Genomic DNA, 20,038 nt, shown 5'->3' on the forward strand with positions numbered 1-20,038 from the left:
CGGGCATTTTACAACGTGTATGACGTCAACATAACATCAATTCGTCAATACGACAACGAAGTAAGTTCATATGAATGGAGGGTCGCAAAGGATTATTTGGTTTTAGTTTTTTAGTCATTTGTATATGAATATCAATTACTTCAAACAGACATGTGTTTATGTAGGTATACAGTCTTCTTATTTTCTCTTTTTTCAGCCTTTGTCCCGTTCACAAGCGGGGTCGACTCGTATGTAGGTATATAGTATACGCGTGTTAATAAAGTTTGCGGGTAGAGTCCAATTCAGATAGATATATTTGTGCGTTAAAGCAGCCGTATTTAATATACCTACTATATATGTACATATGTATGCTTTTGCTCGAAGTAAATCGGAACATTTGACATTGTTGTCAATAGTTGTTTGTGACAATATTTTTGCTTCTTCCGTAGCTTTACCCTTGATAAGGATAGCAGTATCGTCCGGAAATGTCGCTTTTTGGGCTTTTTCACAGCAAGTTATATCATTGGTACCCAAAAGAAAGAGTCTTGCGCCCAAGACACTGCCCTGCGGTACAGCAGCTGCAATTTTTTTCAGTTCAAAGTAGGTTCCTTCATATTTCACTCTAAAAAGGCTCTCTGAGACCCTCGAGAAAAAAGCGCACCTGGATATTTTTCCAATGCATTTTCGTAGTGTAGTGGTAGATTTCGATCTCCAATGATTTGCTTCAGTCTCTTAAGGAGAAGCCTTTCAAATAGCTTGGCTGTAGCAGGGAGTAGCGATATTGGTCAATATGGTTCGACTCCCACTTGGTTCCTTCCCTAGTTTGAGGACCATTATAACTTCGGTCACCTTTCATTTTCAAGAGACGTATTTTAGTCTGAAAGCTGGATTAATTTTTTGTAATAATTTGGCTAGACCCTTTTCTGGCAATTTTTTTAGTATTCTCCCTTTAATAACTTCATAGCCAGGAGTTTTGTTAGGAAGCATATTTGTTTTCATTTATATCTTTAGCTCATTTAGCTTTACGCGGCCTATTGGGTAATGGTCCACTTTCCTGACTGGCGACAAGCATGTAGACGCTTGTGTATCTAAAGACTGGAAAGTATTTTCTAGATGCTTCGCAAACAGTCCTGGTTTATCCTGTGCAACACGAATCCATTTCCCGTTTTCTTGTTTAATAGGTAGAATTTGCTGTCTGGGTCTTTTTAGAACTTTCGCGGCTTTCCACAGAGAGTAGCCAATGTCTTTTAGTGCTTTTAGATTTAGATTTTAGACATATATGCTGAACGGCTCGTTTTATATTTGTTAATTAAAACCTGTAGCTTGTTTGTCAGAAGTTTAGGATTTTTTTCTGTCCGTTGGGCGGTTTCTTTTGCCATAGTTTACGAGCTCTTCCTTTCTCTGCAATTAGTTCACTATCCTCTGTAGGAGAGTCAGTATATGTTTTATTCAGTCGTACATGAACATTAGTGCTTTTCCAAGCCACCTGTTCTATCTTCATTGTTAGCAGATCGATTTCTTCTCCGAGTTGCAGCAGTTGTATTTGGTCATTTATGCAAAAGTTTTCTAGGATGTGCGTTTTGAATACTGCCCACTTTGTTTGTCTATTAGTCAGCCTAAGAGGATAGTCTTTCCTTCTCACTTTTTCGCTGACCGGCATCATAACAGGCGGGTAATCGAACATTACATTTTCATTATTGACAACAAGGATGTATTTGTCTGAAATTCCCTTAGTTACGAAATAATCAATGAAATCGGGTGTTTTTGTTACGCCAGTCGGCCAGTATTTAGGTTTACCGCTGGAGTGGAAATTGCACTTTTGTGCTCTTCCTGTTTCTAATAATGCTCTGCCTTGGTACGTTGCTAACCGTAATCCACAGAATACACTTTTTGCGTTAAAGTGACCTGCTAAAATAGAGGAGCTTCTGTGAACTCGAAGAGTCGAGCAAAATCTTTTTTTAACACTGAATTGGGGCGAACAGTATGTTGAGGAGATCTACACAACTTTGCTTAATAGTTGTACACCAATAGTCACAATCTACATTTTTCCGTTCTTCGTGGTATCTGACATCTTCTTTAGCGAAGATTGTAGTTCCCCCTCTGGCTTGTTGACTGGGATGTGTTGCATGATGGTGTTCTTATTAGGTTTTTGTCTCCTTACGTTTCACTACCCAAGTTTGTCAAAAATTTGTTGGTTAACTATTTGCTGTCCGTCAAGTCTTCTATTTAAAATGTGAAGTCCATCTAAAATTGTTTTCAGTATTTGATTACGATCGTCTTTTTTTTTGGTTAGTGTACCTTGGGTAAACCTGCGAGTTTTTATTTTCTCAAATCTAACAATAGGCGTTGGGTTGGTTTTGCGGGGCTCAGGTTGTCATTTGACGGCAGCTGTCCTCTACGTCTGAATTTTGAAAATTCATGGCCACCAGCATATTTCACGCAGCTTGGATTTTGATTACAGTGCCTTTGAGTGTGATTGAAACTTTGGCAGTTTTTGCACTGTGGTATTAGGTCACCCACTTTATTCAAGGCTGCTTTACCTTCATATTAAAAATAGCTCATAAGTTGCAAGTTTGGGTCTTCACTATTATTGAACGTAAGCATGAACAGTGGAAGTCCTCGCTTACTAATTATTGCTTCTTCCTTTTCATTGACATTTTTTTCTTTTTCCAATATACTCGCTGCGACTAGGAAATTCCTTTAGGTCTTCTACAATGTGGTCTTTTCAGCACGTTGGGGGACTCCACTAGCCATAACCTTGACAGGCCTGCTTTTTCTCTTCACACGTGCACTATTGGTTTTCCCATGTTCAGCCTGCGTGTGCAGTATGTATGATACTTTCCAAAAGTTGTTGTTTAGAGCAATTATTGAATACTCCTTGATCATGGCTGCCAATAGAAGGCGTTTAACTTTGTGGTACTTCGATTGCGCTAATATTGATCGGCGGAGGAAGTTTCAGTTTCAATTTCGTTCGATTTTTCACTTTAGCGCTTCTCGCGCTTCTTGTTTGCAAGATCCAGTCAGCTTTTCTAGCCAATTTTTCTTCATCTTTGTGGTATCCTTTTGGTTCATTTACCCTAGGGCTGTGGTACTTCGCTGGGAGTAAACTAGGGGGGGATTGGGATGGTTTTCTGGAGGATTTCCTTTTCCTGTAGTTTTCTAGTTAGTTCTATAGTTTTAGATTTTCATTCCTTTGGTTTTAGTGATATTTTCGTCGTTAGTTGGGTTGCGTTTTTGGTAGATAAAGGGCGGGTTTTCTAGTGCAACTAGTCTGCCACCTAGGCTATATACTCCACTGTTTTGTTCAATTGCGTATGGGTGGGTGCAATTTATACCTTTTGCTAGAAATTTTACAGAATTCTGAATTTGGTTCAAAAAGTTTTCAAGTGTGAGCTGCCCAAGTTTCATACCCGAGTAAAGTGCATAGTCGAAACTTGGATTTTAAACTCGTGTATACAGGGTGAGCAAAAAGACTCACCCCGAAGTAGACAGATCACAGTAGTCACTTATACTCGAAGTCCACGCCATTTAAATGCCTATAACCATCTAAATAATAGTAGTGTTTTACTGCACAGTAACCTATGGTTCGTTCTGAAATTAGAAGAGAGGTGGATGGGAATGGATGACAAATGATAACAAAACCTTCATTTGGTTCTCTATCTGAGAACCCCTCATTCACAACAGCACATATCTTTTGTGATTGGAGGCCCATCGGTTCACCAGTTCAAGGAATTTTCAATTAACCAAGTCGTTAAAATAATTAGTACTTAACACATTGCAAAATATAATACGCTTGCCCGGAATTCTAGATTAGTCGACTTTCCGGCTTGAAAACTATGTTTTTTCTCGTCGAAATAGTCGATTTATGATTGCTAACATATCTGTTGAAAAAATCAGAAAGCCTTTTTTATTAATTCTAGCTATTTAAATGTTGAACAGGAAGAATAAGGATAGGAGAATACAACTTTGAGACCGTTGATAATTTCAGCTTACAAAAACTTTTCCGCTCGAAACGTCTCACCATAGGGTCAAAGCTCTTACTGTACAAGACAATGATCTTGCCAGTCCACATGTATTTCTCGGAGACGTTCTTAGCTAGAAGAATTGCGAACTCTTGGTCGCGTTCGAGAGAAAAATCCTCCGAAGAATTTTTGGCCCCCTACATGAGAATGGACGATTGATTCCGTAGCCTACATAACGACGAAACCTATGAGCCATACCATGGCCGTCTGGTTGTGGATAAAATTCGGGTCAATAGGTTACGGTGGGCGGGTAACTTAATCCTTATGGATGAGGATGATCTAGCCCGGAAAGTCTATAAGGGCAATATCTATGGTAGAAAAAGAAGACGAAGCAGGCCCTGCCTGAGATTGAACAATGGCGGAGGTCATGACACCAGACCGCTTTTAAGGATATCGAATTGGTGGACTTTGGCTCAAAACCGGGATGTCTGGAGTTCCTTATTAAGGCAGGTCTAGATCGGATACCGGTTGTTGCGCCGTTGATGATGATGATGATGACTTAGATATTGAACGCTCACAAGGTGGGAAGGACGCGTTTGTTTAAAATTTGTCAAGTCAAGGTAACCAGATGGCGTGGTGCAGCCTGGAATGGTTTTACGAAGTTTCGAAGACTAGACCGACAGTCACTTCTCATGTTCTGCACTCATACACCAGTACAGAATAGAATTTGTCTATTGCAGGCGAACAGTCTGTAATACCAAAACAAAATTCAAGGAAAACGGACTGGGCAAAGTTCGATGAACTTATGGGCAACAAATTTCAACTCCCTTGTCGACTAATGACACCATTGGCGCTAGAAGATGGATTGGAAACCCCCTTTTAGAGTACTTTGTAAACGCTTGTCCTACTTCCCGAGGCGAAGGTGATAAAACGGTTCCATAGTGGAACCGACAACTGCAAGCCTCGGATGACTTCTGAATCGTGTATGTAAAAGCAATAAAAAACAATAGCATGAATATAAGAGGCCCATAAAACATTCGAAACAAGACGCTTGAAAGCATACTGGGAGGCACCGCAAGAAGAAAGATTCTATGGTTTTAAGGCAATGAGGCAAGATTATACCGGTACTTAAAACAACTTGTGAGAAATATTTTTCGAGAATGCCTTGCTATGGGCTAAGAGGTACATTCTTGGGAGAAGGTTAAGGTAGTCTTCATACCTAAGCCCAGGAAAGATGAATATTCAAATCCAAAGGAACTTCAGACAAATCAGCTTAACATTATTTTCACTTAAATATATGCAAAAGCTGGTTGAGCGTCAAATTCACAAGAGTGCTCTAAGGTCGAATCCACAAATCAACACCCTTTCCAGCGTGGAAAGTACTGTGAGTAACTTTTCACTCGCAACTCTGAAAGCCAAGTACGCAATGGGAAAAGGTTGTTCGTGGATATTGCAAGGGCGTTTGACTGTGCGTCAGTTCAAAAGCGTTGTGGTGCCGGCAGAGAGCATGGTGTGGATGAACATTTAATTAAGTGGATCTATGCTGTGCTAACGCAGATATTGCGATATTCTGAAGTAGATGTTCAACGCTACCTAACAATGGAAGCGTCGAAAAACTAGCCCTAGGTGGATGGCCTATCCCCACTTTTGTGGAGTATTGAGTTGACCGACTCACTAACATATTATGCCAACTGCAAAATCTGCCAATGCACACCCAAGCTTATGCGGATGATGGAGCTGTGTTAGTTTTTGATGCAATTCTCGGGATGATGGATAGAAATACACAACGCGCCATTGATTTGACTGACAGTTACTGCTCCCAGTCTTTGCCTTCCAGAGAAGAGGGGAAAAACCATTCAGCTCTCCGAACAAGTGAAATATCTTGGAGGTGTTGTAGACAAGAAGTGTCATTGGAACAAACATGCAGAGGTAAAGATGAAACGAGCTCTTGCAGTATACAGGCTGTGTAAGCGCATCTTCGCCTCGACATGGGGACTTAGGCCTTAGTTAGTAATGTGGATATATGTTAGTATCATTTGGCCGATGTTCCTTTATTTCATCCGTACTGTGGTAGGTCAAGGTAAAACAAAGTATTTTCACTGTATACAAGCCACACTACGAAGAACTGTCTGTTACGAGCATGACATCGCAGCTCTTAAACAATTACTCAATTTATTTATTTGTTGTTTCAGAGCACTGCAAAGAGAGCAGCTTATAGACTAGGGACAGAGTACACTAACGTTCTTGCACAGTGGCTCAAAAACAGAACAGAGTTCTGGAGCAGGATCCTCTCTTTCCGAATAAAACTGAGGAATAGGCTTTTTCCTTAGGAAAATATACAGGAGTCTTCCGGTGTGGTCTTGAGGGCAGCAACCTGGGTAATTGACCAGCGGTTGAAAAGGAGGGGCATCGTAATCTGTAACGACAGGCAAGCTGCACTGAGAGCGTTGAGCAGTCCTCTGATCATTTCAAAAATAGTTCAGGCACGTGGAAATCGATTGAACCCTGCTTTTAGATTCAATGCGGTGGAACTACTCTGGGTATCTGGTTATTGTGATGTAAGAGGAAATAAAAAATTTCGGATGTTATAGCAAAAGAAGGTTCAATTTACCTTATTCCCGGGTCAGAACTAGCAATTGGGGTATCGGTATCATTGGCTAATGCTATTATCAGAAATTGGGAACAAGTTTCCCATAGTGGCAGATGGCAAAGCCTTAATCCTGCTAAATACACAAAAAGTTTGTCCTGTCGAAAAGCAGAAAGACTTGCAGGAGTTTTGTAGGCATTCTGACTGGTCGTTATTCACTAACCGGTTAGATGATGCGTCCATCTTGTAATGAGGAAGGGCGATCTACGGAACATTTTCTATGGGAGCGCCCCGCCTACGGTACATCAGCATTTGATGCTGATACGCTCCAGCTGCAAAGGGTAGTCTCGCATACACTAACGAGAATCCTGCGACACATGAACGAATCCGGAATATTTCGTTGGGCGGGAAATCGACTTCAGTAGACCACTAGAGCCTGAGCGCTCAGAGACTTAGCCTCTTCCCCACTCCCCCACCCCACACACGCGCCTCGAATGTTATAACGTTCACAATCGTAGTGATGTTCGCTTTCCAACTTTTGAGCTAAACGTTATCATAACTGAGGAACCGGTCGTTAGCATCCGTGACTGGACTATCGAAAGATTTTCGACCATCTGCATTATTAAAATCCCCAGGACTGGGTTTCCCATTACGCGTGCAAGGTAGAAAGCAGGCTCAATGTCAACTTTAGGTATTCAATTGCTTACATAAAACCTCGTTTTTCTCTGCACTGGAGGTCTTCGTGGGTGATTGACAGTGCTCTATTTATATGTTCCTCCTGTCTGATATTGGTTGCCATGATATGAGAATACATTTAGATGCAGTAAGCAGCATTATATAACCAGATTCGAGGTTCACAACTTACAAGCACATCTCTTTTTATTTGGGTCGTCTTTCACGACAAGCAAAGATAACTTTAAGTGAATTCGAAACCCTGCTCAGCTCATAAGTTACTACCTCAGCCTATATCAACTTTCAGGCTTAATAGTTAACCCTATTAATTCGAGTGAAATTTATTTTAAATACTACACAATTATTCAGAATATAGTGTCTCATCCTTCCTATGACGGAAAGCTAAAATGCGTAGAATAAGCCCTGGACGCAGCAGCTAGTCTGGCAAATTCTATGGGGCAATTTACTTGGTACAGGTCACCTAATCTTATTTCTTTCGCTTAGGCCAGTTACAGAATGAATCCAGGAGTGCAGGAATGAAGAAAAATGATAAAAAAAAAAACAAAATCATTCTTGAAAGTTTTGAACGAAACCTACCAACAAACATCCTTCTGTAAATAGTACAAAACCACAGTTAAGAAAGTCGAAATACCAGGTATAAAGATTTTGCGAATGTAAAAAAAGGAGCTTTGACACCTTCCAACCGTTTCGGTCACACTGCTCTTAGGGCAGACGTGAGGCAACATCTGATGAGTTGTTTCTACTCTGGCCGAAGCCTTAAGCCTTCATTTTATTAGCTCTGATTACTGAGCACTTGGGTCCTAGGCCCTAAACGTGATATCCGTGGACTAAAAAAAGTGGAACTTTGTTGCTTTCCATTTTCTCCAGTCAAGTGGATAGCGAATTCAGATCTCTCAACCCTTAAACAGAGAAAACCAAAAGTACACACCGGTAGGGCAAGAAAGACGAAAGTGCCACTTTGTGGTCTGATTATGACTAAGGTTTGAGTCGGTTCATTTATTAATCGTTTTAGATTCAATTCTTCAAGTGAATTTTAACAACTTTTCCTTTAACACATCGGTCATTCCCTTATTACTATGCTCCACTTGCATCGTGGGTGAGGTGGCGGGTTTTTGTTTGGAAACTCTTCAACAAAGAGGAACGCTTGCTAAAGTGACGTTCATCCATCCAGTCCAGTCGAAAGATTTGTTTTTCTAACTGTTAGTTTAAAGTTCATATCTCTTTAAGAGTAGCGAAGTTCAGATGGTTCACTTTGGAGAAAATTCGTTCAATGTATTCAAAATAATGGGATATGTGGACAATTGACGTTCGAAAGACAAACAAAGGCACCTATGAGTTCCCGGTATAGTTACGTAGCTGATTCGGTTCGCGACTCGGATACTAAAATTTAGTTTATTTTAATCCGCTTCCAATGCCGTCGCCATGGATTTGCAGTATTCCATTCCCCATCACCATCACCATTAACGGCGCAACAACCGGTATCCGGTCTAGGCCTGACTTAATAAGGAAATCCAGACATCCCGGGTTTGCGCCGAGGTCCACTAATTCGATATTCCTAAAAGCTGTCTGGCGTCCTGACCTACGCTATCGTTCCATCGCAGGCAGGGTCTGCTTCGTGTTCTTTTTCTACGATAGATATCGACCTTATAGACTTTCCGCGCTAGATCATCCTCATTCATACGGATTAAGTGACCCGCCCACTGCAACCTGTTGAGCCGGATTTTATCCACAACCAGACGGTCCTGGTATCGCTCATAAATTTCGTCGTTATGAAGGCTACGGAATCATCCATCCTCATGTAGGGGGCCAAAAATTCTTCTTCTTCCATTCCCTATGCTTTCAATGAATTTGCGATGTATTTCTTATTAAAATCGGTCCATTGTCTGTCTGTCTGTCATACGTACTTTCCTCAGAAACAGTTACAACTACTGACACTCAAATAGCCTAAGCCACACTAAAGCAAAATTTTTGCTTGGGATACGAGGGATCCTAAGTCCACATCTACTTGACGTTAGAACGGACCAGATGGAGAGCAAATCACTCTCACTTTTTTAAAGTGGGGCGATCATTCCGATTTTTCAGCGGGTTTTAAGAGAGAGGAAGAGATCTCGCGCTTCTCTATCCATACTCTCCCCTTCGGGGGGGGGGGGGAGAGGGAGGGGTAGGATAGTGTCTAAAGTTAAGCTCAACCGTTTCGGCGTGAATATAGTCCCAACCTAGCACATTTTTTCAAGGGAGTTAGAGAAGGGAATCTTTCGGTCTCTATCTTGCATATTCCCTTCATCGTTTCTCCTTGATGTTGTATGGTTGAAAAATTAAAACACTACCAAGTCGAGATACCAAAAACACTTAGAAGCGCTCTACATTTTTAAGGGAAGGGGGACATCAGGATTGAAGGTGCGCCCTATCCCTCTACATAAACTTCGCACAACGATGAGAGTGTTGTTCAAAATGCAAACCCACTTTTCATGCCGGTCTGATGAATATTGCAGAAGTTGATCTGCAACGACGTGGGTGAGACCAAAATCCTTTCGAAATACCAATTCTCACGGTGATCAGGTGAACGATATGGAAGTCGATCCTTAGCAGTCTCATCTAGTGATCAGCTACAGCAACTTACATACTATTAAAATATACATGTATGCACTAATTTTCATAGTGATCGGTTCAATGGTTTCCGAGCCTACCGATCACAAACGAATATATATACCAACCACTTCCGTTTTTATATAATAGATGCATATACTTTACGTGCTGTGTACTAATGGGACTAACATCCACTCGAATAGTTTGATATAAAAAATACACAAAACCTTTCATACCTGAAGCGTTCAGCTTCATCTATTTGGGCCATTAAAAAAGCGCTTGGAGGAAAGCGCTTTAGTGACGATGCCAGTGCCTTCGGCGGCAGGAGAGTGTGTAGAAAAACAAAAGACTTTTGTAAATAAAATATAATAAACAGAATAATTTATAAAAAATTAATCATCAGCTTATATATGATGATCATCATCAACGGCGCAACAACCGGTTTTGCGTCGAGGTCCACCAATTCGATATCCCTAAAAGCTGTTTGGCGTCCTGACCTACGCCATCGCTCCATCTTAGGCAGGGTCTGCCTCGTCTTCTTTTTCTACCATAGACATAGAGGTTTATACCTTATAGACTTTCCGGCCTGGATCATCCTCATCCATACGGATTAAGTGACCCGCCCACCGTAACCTATTGAGCCGGATTTTATCCACAACCGGACGGTCATGGTATCGTTCATAGATTTCGTCATTATGTAGGCTACGGAATCGTCCATCCTCATGTAGGGAGCCAAAAATTCTTCAGAGGATTCTTCTCTCGAACGCGACCAAGAGTTCGCAATTCTTCTTGCTAAGAACCCAAGTCTCCGAGGAATACAAGAGGACTGGCAAGATCATTGTCTTGTACAGTAAGAGCTTTGACCCTATGGTGATATCCCGTCCTATATCGACACTCATGGCAGAATGATGTTACCCGCTGCATTGATCCACAGTTTCAACATTTGCACCAAATTCCATTTCCGTAGATATCATTGATTCCGAATGAAACATATGACAGATAGACACACAGGAGTTTTGTTTTACTAATGGATAAAAACGCAACAACATCCCCGTCGCTAATAGTGGTTTTTATTTGAACGTATATCGATATTTCGGGAACAAATTGTTCAATTCCCCAGAGCTAGGTGTTTACTCTTATTACATTCATGTTCAAGCATACCGTGAAATTAAATCGAAATACAAATATCCTTACCTGATCGGCTAATGTGATTTGTTGCCACATCAATACTCTCAGCGGAATTGTTGAAAGTCCATTTGAACTCAACATCGGGTGGATTAGCATCTACGGTACATTTAATTTTTGCATCCTCTTGTTTAGCGACGCCATAAATTCGAGGCTGATTCGGCATACATGTCGGTGCATCTGCGGAAGAATAGAAACGTTTATGGTCCATGAAGCGAACATTTTCGGACTCTTGCTTAATGAACGAGGAGTAATGGATCCGCTATGAACTGATGTGCAGTAACCAGGTAGCTACGGGTCTGAATACTTACATAAAATGTTCAACTTGAACGGTGGACTGATTCCATCGCCTTCCGCATTGTAACCAACGCAAGAGTAATTACCAGCCGTTGACCTCGACACACCTTGAAGGACCAACGAGTGATTACTTATAATTACGCCCTGCGAGATGTTATGGGGCAGTGGGCGACCCTGTAAGATACAGCAGATGGTATTGAGTCATCAATTTGCAAATAGCTTTCTCGGTTTGCTTAAAACGAGGTGGTTCTACCCGAAAAGTTACTGCAACTGTTTACCCTGGCGTGGAGGATCATTTATCATCACCCAGTTTTAAAGTCAGATTTAATAAATTACACTTGGTCTTGTCTTTTTCCCATGGGGAAGATATTCCACGCATTTAGTTAGGAAGTTATCGAAAATTGAAAAGGTAGCTGTATATGTATGCATATAGGAATATCAAATCTAGCCACAATGTGGAGATTTCGGAAATAAAAGGTAATAAACTCTGCAGTAACTAATGCATCACATATGCGTCCTATCTTCCCCAATGCGAACTTATATATGTTTATGCGTATTAAAATATGTTAATTGAAAATAAACACAGATAGATATATGCACAAACAAGCGCATGCATTCACTCAGATATACTTACATTATGCCGCCATTCAACCTTATAGACAGCCGGATGAGCTGTAACAAGGCAGTCGAAGTAAACGTCGGTTCCTTCCCGGATAGCATTTGGATCGAGGGACGTACCAAGGCGAACAGTTGTCTCAGGAACATCTAGGCAGAAATGCAAGGACATTACTCAAATTGAATCTAGCATCAATGTATCTCGAATACAATATTATATTGATGTTTGCACATGGCGTTGGCTATTTGATTAGTGTTCCGAGATATGCATTAGTGCATAATTGTTATCTAGAATGAGCTTGCGGAGCATTTGGCAGGGGATTATAGTTGTATATACGGAAACATTGACAGCCAATTGTAGTGTAAAATATTTAAAGGATGAACATTTCTGTTATTAAACTGGTTTAGACTTCAAGGTACTCAGTTTCATAATTCTTTTTTTTGTGTTAAAAAATCCCATGCGGTTGAATATGCTAATCAACTCCGTTTAACTCACTAAAACTGATCTTCATCTATCCATGGGAGGTGTAAACCGGCTTTTGTTGGATTTTAATACACTAAAATCACTATTCGGCGGTCAAAGGGTAGTAGTTTCCCAGGGCGAAACGTGGATTGGTACCCACGATGGAGCATAAAACCTGGGAAATGCCTGCTGAACCAACACCAACAGCTTTACTACCAAACCCTATCTCCACCTCCACGTCGTGATCGCTGGGAGTTCTTCCTTTATGAAAAACTGCAGGCGGAGAAGGATGAAGGTTTCCCTCGCCTAAAAACGGGATAAAATGTACCAACTGGTCCTCCAGGTTGGGGGTTGGGTAGGGCTGATAACCCTACACGCAAAACCGATATTACGAAGCCACGAAAGGAGCCTCGGACAGGATGGATTTTACAACGGCGAACCCGGCAACAACGGATTAACGATGCACAGACCGAATGCGGTTGAGCAGCTAGTCGATACCCTGTCCCAATATAAGCCTGATACAACAGCGTTACAAGAGATACGATGGACAGGGACCGGTTTTCTGGAGAAGAGCCGCTACACCATATATCACAGCGGCCATCCAGTAAACCATGTGCTGGAAGTAAGTTCCTTAGTCAGCCAAAAAATTAAACCTGTTGTTATGGGCTTGAAAATATAAGCGAAAGGCTATACACCCTGCGTTTGCGAGGCAAGTTTAGAAATATAAGCCTTATAAATCTTCACGCCCCTACAGAAAAGACTGCAGAGTCGGAGAAGGATATCTTCTACGAGGTAGTTGAGCGGACCTTCGAAGCCTGTCCCAAGTATGATACCAAAAACATACTTGGAGATTTCAACAGGCAAGTAGGCGGAGGGGATACGTTGACTCTCATAGTTTACATAGGGATACCAATGATAACGGACTGCGGATTATTCAGTTAACAGTATCGCACAAAATGATTGTACTTGTACCTAGTTTGCGCTGACAGCGGTCCACAAATTTACCACGTGCCGATTGAACGCCGCCACGGTCCAGCCTTGATGAAAGTCAGAACATATAAGGAACCAATATAAACTCGGATCACTCTCTCGTTGGCATGGTACTCATAGCTCGAATTACGACACCACCTACAATCCTCTCTGACAATCAGGTAAGAGTGAATAGGTTACGGTGGGCGGGTCACTTAATCCGTATATGTGAGGATGATCCCGCCCAGAAAGTCTATAAGGGTAATATGTATGGTAGAAAAAGAAGACGACGCAGACCCTGCCGGAGATGGAACAATGGCGTAGGTCAGGACGCCAGACAGCTTTTAAGGATATCGGACTGGAGGACCTGTAGTATGAGAAAGGCGGGGAGCTGCCTAAATCGAAGGAAAATTGATATCCTTTCTAGGTGGTATCCCGAATTACTGATACCAAGGGGCAACATGACAACGAGGTTTCACTTCGATAAAAAGTTTGAAACACTACTCCAACGTGGCAACAAGGCAAACTACTAGAGCGTGGCTGCGACATACGGCTTAAACCAGCAACTGATTACTTGGTACACTGACGGATCCCTCACAGCAGAGGGAGTGGGTGCCGGTGTCATTGGTCCAAGGAAAATGTACTTTGAGCCAATGGGCAGGTACACTAGCATATTCCAGGCGGAAATTTACGCCATAGACAAATGTGCCTCCTTTAATCTGCAAAGGAACTACAGGGGGCAGAACATAGCTATTCTCACCGATAGCCAAGCAGCGATCAAGGCAATTAGGTCAAACCAGGTGAACTCTAAACTGGTATGGGGCTCGTCCAACGAGGTCTGGATACTTTGAGTTCCAGGCCATGCTGGGTTGGAAGGCAATGATTCAGTTGATGAACTAGCCAAGAAGGGAGCAGGGATGCCTTTACACGGGCCAGAATCCTTCTGTGGAATCGGAAACGGTTTCATGGCTATGAATCTAAGAAACGAAGAGAAACGGTTGAGGGAACTATATTGGGCGGGCCTACCAGGGATGGAGCAGTCCAGGGTGCTTATTGGGGGATACGAACCCATGCGTACAAAGGATTGCTTAAACCTCACCAAAAAGAACCTCCGAATCATAGTGGGAATTCTCACTGGTCATTGTCTGCTGAACTATCACCTAGGGAAGCTAGGGATATCTACGGACACTGCCTACAGGTTCTGTGAGGAGGAGGACGAAACCTCTATGCACGTCCTGGGACAGTGTCCGGCACTTGTGCAAAGTAGGTCGATACATCTGGGAGAACACTCAATACCAGATGCAAAGCTGAAACTTCTGGAAGTGGGGAACATACTAACCTCCTAACGGTTACAGGCCTGCTTGAGATACTATGATCACTATAACAGGTAAAAGGGGCACAATAGTTCTTCAAGGACGCGGTGCGACTTTCCCTTAACAGAATAATAATAACTGTGAATGAGTACCTCAGTAAAATCAGGGTAATGATCTTGGCGACTCCATTACGTTACGCTCGTGAATGAAGTGCTCTAACACACTTCAAGGTCCTGATTAAATATGGATTGTTGTGCCAACGATTTTTACGACTATTATGCCGTCATTGGCAGCCTTAAATTCGAGGAAAAGATGGTGCAACTGATGTTCATATTCTAACAGTTTTTCCATCGCTTGTCGCACAGAGAAAATCTGATCTGTTGCTGATTTCCCTGGAGTGAATCCTCTTTGGTATGGGCCAATGATATTCTGGGCATATGGGGCTATCTGACCTGGCGAGATAGCGAAAAATATCTCATAGATGGTACTTTCTATGTTTGACATGCCTCATTGCCAGGCATTCATTTGCTGTCCCAAACCTTAAACATCAGTTGATGAATCGCTTGGTGTAGTTGGTCGCCTCCATATTTAATCAATTCGGTTGTAATTCCATCGACCCCTAGCGACTTTTGCTTTTTAAGCCGCTCGATTGCGCGGACTGTTTCTTCAATGCTTGGTGGTGACAGTACTTGCCCACCGTCTTCAGTTGGCGGGACTTCTAACTCGCCTATATGCTGGTTCTTAAGTAGTTCATCAAAATACTCAACCCATCGCTCTAATATGCCCATTCTGTCGGAAATCAGCAGGATGAGCATCGAGGTGTATTAGGCTTCATCCTGCTGACTTGTTGGTAAAACTTCCGCGCCTGGTGCGGCTGCTCCCTGTACTTTTCTAGTTCACAGACTTGTTGGTTCTCCCAGGCTTCTTTTTTCCGTCTGTGAAACCGCTTCTCCGCTCGACGGAGTTCGTGATTAGTCTCTGCGGGTGCCCGCGTTCTTTGAGAATGCAACTTACTCGAAATTCAAGATTTTTCCTTTCCGCTGATAGCTGCGTTCGTTGTCGAACCAGCCGTTCCGACTTTTCTTGCGGTTGTGGTGAAGTATGTGAGTGGCAGTATCAATGAGACAGCTCTTCAGGTGGTTGTGAAGATCATTTATTGATGCTTCATTTCTAGGATCTCTGTTAGCCGCGGTTATTGCAGCACCCATTTCCATCTTATAGGTGTTATGGAAGGCTTTATTGTTCACTCTCACCTGATTGTCAGATGGGATTGTAGGTGGCGTTGTAATTCAAGCGGGCAACACTAAGCTAACAGGATAGTGATCCGAGTCTATATTGGCCCCTTTATGTTCTGCCATTCCTCGAGGCTGAAAGGTGGCGGCGTTCAATCAGCACATGGTCAATTTGGTTGAAAGTAATCCCATCTGGAGAGGGCCGCTTTTCGCACAAACTTGGTATTTCGTGCGCTACTCTTAACTCAATAACCCATAGTCCGTTCTCGTTGGTATCCTTATGTAACCAACGGAAGCCCACATCCCCCCCACGTATCGCCTGAATATAACATTTTCACTGTGGGTGGGTAGGTTCACTCGACTGCCTAGCAAAAGGTATCCGTCTACAACTCTGCGGTCTCCTCTGTAGGGGCGTGAACGTGAATGAGGTTTATTTTTCGAAATTTGCCTCGCAAATGTAAAGTGCTTATTTTTCAAACCGATAATAGCAGGTTTCCTTTTTTGGCTGACTAAGAAACCTACTCCGAGCACATGGTTTAATGGAAGGCCACTGTAATATACGGTGTTGTGGCTCTTCTCCAGGAAACCAGCCCCTGTCCAGCGCATCTCTTGCAGCGCTGTTACATCAGCATAATATTGGGACAGGTGATTGGCTAGCTGCTGAGCAGCATTCGGTCTATACAGGGAGTGCATGTTCCATGTGAAAATGCGCAAATTGTTGTTCTGTTTGCGTTGCCGCGTTCGTCGTTGTAAAATTCTTACTGTGCAAGGCTCGTTCCGTGGCTTCGTAGGGTCAGTTTTCCGTATAGGGTTGTCAGCTCCACCATCCTCAACCTTCAACCTGCATCATATGTCGGGACTGAGCTTTGGAACTTTAGAAAGTACTAATCTAGACGTATTATTTGATATTTCAAGACTTCTTTCGAAAGAAAAAATTACACCCCCCTCTTTTGTCTTTCGTATAAATGGGGTCATCCCTCAGACTCAACGTAGTGCCATGATATTTATTGCATGTATGGGGGTTCATAGTTCCCGCCTTTTCACCGGATTTCGCTACAATAGGAGTAACCGTTTCTTGAAAAGAAAGAAAGAAAAGCCTACTTCTCGTTTTTATTCGACTCCGGAACTCTCTCTTCTACCCCGCAGATGCATAGAGGCCCAATAAACAGAAGGCATTGTAAGAACTGGATTCAGTTCTGTAAGTTCCAATGCTCTATGCCCACCGCGTCCGCTGTTTCCCCATAGATCTAGTCTAGGTATTGCTTTCATTGCAGTGCTTTGCATATATAGTACCCAGACACACAGTTTTTCGCAGTGCGGCTAGTTTACAGTGAAAATTTTTGTCTCACGTTAATCCACCACACTATAGATTCATAAGCGAACAACCGCCTAATGATAGAAACGTATATATCTAGATTGCCACATACTACCTAAGTGCCCATGCCGTGCAAAGTTTCGTTTGCATAGCCCATAGGCTGTGAGAGCTCGTTTCATTTTGACCTCTACATGTTTGTTCCAGAGAAGGTTTTATCTAGAATGGCTCATGCATGTTTCACTTCTTCGGAAATTTGGAGGCGGAAATCAATGGGAGGCAAAGTCTATCCAGTTTTATCCTTTTTATGGATAATAGCACTGTGGTTTTATTTGAATTAACTGAAAGACAATGCCTTAGGCACTAACTATCTATCAGACTAGCGACAAGTCGTTATGATGCTCGAATATGATGCTCAACTAGTCTCTGCAAACCTTTCAGCAAGAATGATGTCAAGCTGATCTTTGTGAAATTCTATGGATTTGAATAATTATCTTTCCCAGGAATCGGTATGAAGACAACGTTAACTTTCTGCCAAGAAGTGGGCACGAGATCGAAAGTCAGATATGCTAGAATAATATTTTCTGGCAGTCGTTCTAAGTAATCTATACCTTTCTTTCGCTTTGTTAAATGTGTACCGTCAATGCCAGGTGCTTTGAAGTGTTGAAAAGACACTATGGCAGCTCTCACTTTTTCATTGGTAACAACCACTTTCGCAGCGTCACAGTTCACTTTGCAACATTTACATGCTGAATGCTAATCCATTAACCGACAACCCTTCCCCTTCCACTTCTTTCAACAGTTCTCGTGGTACCATCCATACTTCCAAGAGAGTCTGCACAGATTTCGTTCTGGAGTATGTGAAAGTACCAAGAAAGTTTTCTAAGGAAGTCCAACTTTGGAAACGCATCCCTTTTAAGGAGACATAGAGAGCCCCTTATATCCATGCTGTGAGTTCCGGAAGTTTAACCAGTCTTCATTCTTATTGCTTTTACAAGCTCAGTTCAGAAACCGTCTGTGTTCTTCAATTTTTGCATTTCTCTGTTCCACTTGGAAGTTGTTTTACTTTTGCTTTTGCTTTTGCCCCGAAAATAGGGCAAGCCTCTTCATAGCACTCTAAAGGTGTAAAATTCAGAGTTTCCAAATCATTTTCAGGTGCCAAACGAGGCCCCTGTTGCCTAGGGAGCTGCACTCTGTTGCCAAGAAGTTTATTGAATTTTATCCAGTCCGCCTGCAATAGCTAAATTGAATTCTAGGTATGGGAGATCTGACAGTGATGAACTTTTGAAGTACAGATTGTTAGGTCAAATACTTCACTTCTTCTCGGTCCTATGTACGTAGTGGCGCAAAAAAAGAAATCAAAAAGCTTCTCCCCTCTTAGATTGCATTTGCTACTACCCCAACAAATATGTTGGGCGTTTGCATCGCAACCTATCAAGAGTTCGAAACCACTTAATTCTGCATATGCTGCCTTAGTTCTTACTTCGGTGAAGCACACAAAGAATCATAAGGTAAATAAGCAGTGGACCTTTTTCCTCTCCCCATTAATATGGTATTGTAAGATGACTGTAACTCCGTAGGTCCTCTGAATAGAACTGCGCTAAATGATTGCCCCTAACCGTCTCAACATCAGGATACAAGCTCTCGGTTCTATGGATCTTTCATCGTAAAAGATGCTACCTTTTCTACTGATTCAATGCCACAGATTCTATTAAATCGAACACATGGCACTGGTACCAGAAAAATTTAGGGGTAGTCTTGCAGCTTTGTAAGCGACACTGCTGCAGGTTAATCTGACCAATGTTTATGTTTTCTGGCATAAACTTAGTCTAATGGTTAATGGAAAGCAGTTAGAACATATGCCACAGTTGTCGTCTGATCAGGTTTTGCCTACACCATGCCGTTAAAAACTTGAACCCTTTGTGTCTGATTTCTCTGAGAATAGCTGCAGTTGGAGGTAGAGCAGTTCCCCCCTCATCCATGAAAAGTTGCATGTCATCACGCGGAGCATTTGTCTGTTTTCCACTTAACAGCTTCACTGGTTTGCGCTGTCCAGTTTGCATTGACCGATCACCCAAACTAGAATCAAGTCTGTTCCGTTCAAGTCTCTGGTTTCCCTTTCTTCCGCCTGTTCCGTAAATGGTGTAGGAGAAGTTACTAACAAGGAAGATTTACTCTGCAGTCCCTTCGTCAGTATGAATGCCCAAAAAGGGGATGACGCCACTGTATGCACTTTCCTCTGCGCGTAGCCCCGTTGTGGGAAACCGCACCTAAGATCCTGCAATTTGCTCCATCTTGTGTAAGTCGAAAACCAACATTGTCCTTGGCTTTGAAAATGGAGATGCTGCTCGAGAGTTTCCTGATATGATTTAATTTGAATCTATCGAGGAAAAAGTGGGGCATAAAATGGTGCCTGCCCAGACGACCTTAAGACCCAGGTGAAACCCTTCACGTTTGTAGATTAGTCCATGCGCAGGTTATTTTCACCTAAAATTCGTATGATGTCCTCTACCTCTGTTCTGTTCTCCGCAGCTCAGTGATTACCTGCTGGAGCCACTTCAAGGCCATCCAGTCCGCATTCCTATGAGAAGGACTTCTTTGTCGGGCTGATTTAATCAACTCCCGGTACACCCGTCGGAATCCTCGCAACACGCGCCCCTGGTGTGGGGAGCACAATAAAGCATTGCTCACCAGAGATGTTTCTTGGCCTGACGTTTCTTGCGCGTATTAACACCGATAGAGGACTCTGGTGCATTCAGTGTCGGTCTCACTGGGGTTACCAGTTACCGCTCTCCATTCTGTCGGAAAGCATGCCGTAGGGGGACATAACTTTAGGAAGCCTCCC

The 20,038-nt window shown here is 42.5% G+C and overlaps 1 protein-coding gene across 1 annotated transcript in view; it reads right to left on the reverse strand.

The window, feature by feature from the left end:
- LOC119658032 (kin of IRRE-like protein 1) overlaps positions 1-20,038 on the reverse strand; it is a 257,165-nt gene that overhangs the window by 31,526 nt on the left and 205,601 nt on the right. Inside the window, exons 8-10 of the mRNA XM_038065264.1 lie at positions 11,924-12,054; positions 11,304-11,463; positions 11,002-11,172 (exon numbers count right to left, since the gene is read on the reverse strand). Of these exons, the coding sequence (XP_037921192.1) occupies positions 11,002-11,172; positions 11,304-11,463; positions 11,924-12,054 (462 nt within the window). The remainder of the gene's footprint in view (positions 1-11,001; positions 11,173-11,303; positions 11,464-11,923; positions 12,055-20,038) is intronic.

This window comes from Hermetia illucens, chromosome 5, assembly GCF_905115235.1.
Source record: "Hermetia illucens chromosome 5, iHerIll2.2.curated.20191125, whole genome shotgun sequence".
Taxonomy (NCBI): Eukaryota; Metazoa; Arthropoda; class Insecta; order Diptera; family Stratiomyidae; genus Hermetia; species Hermetia illucens.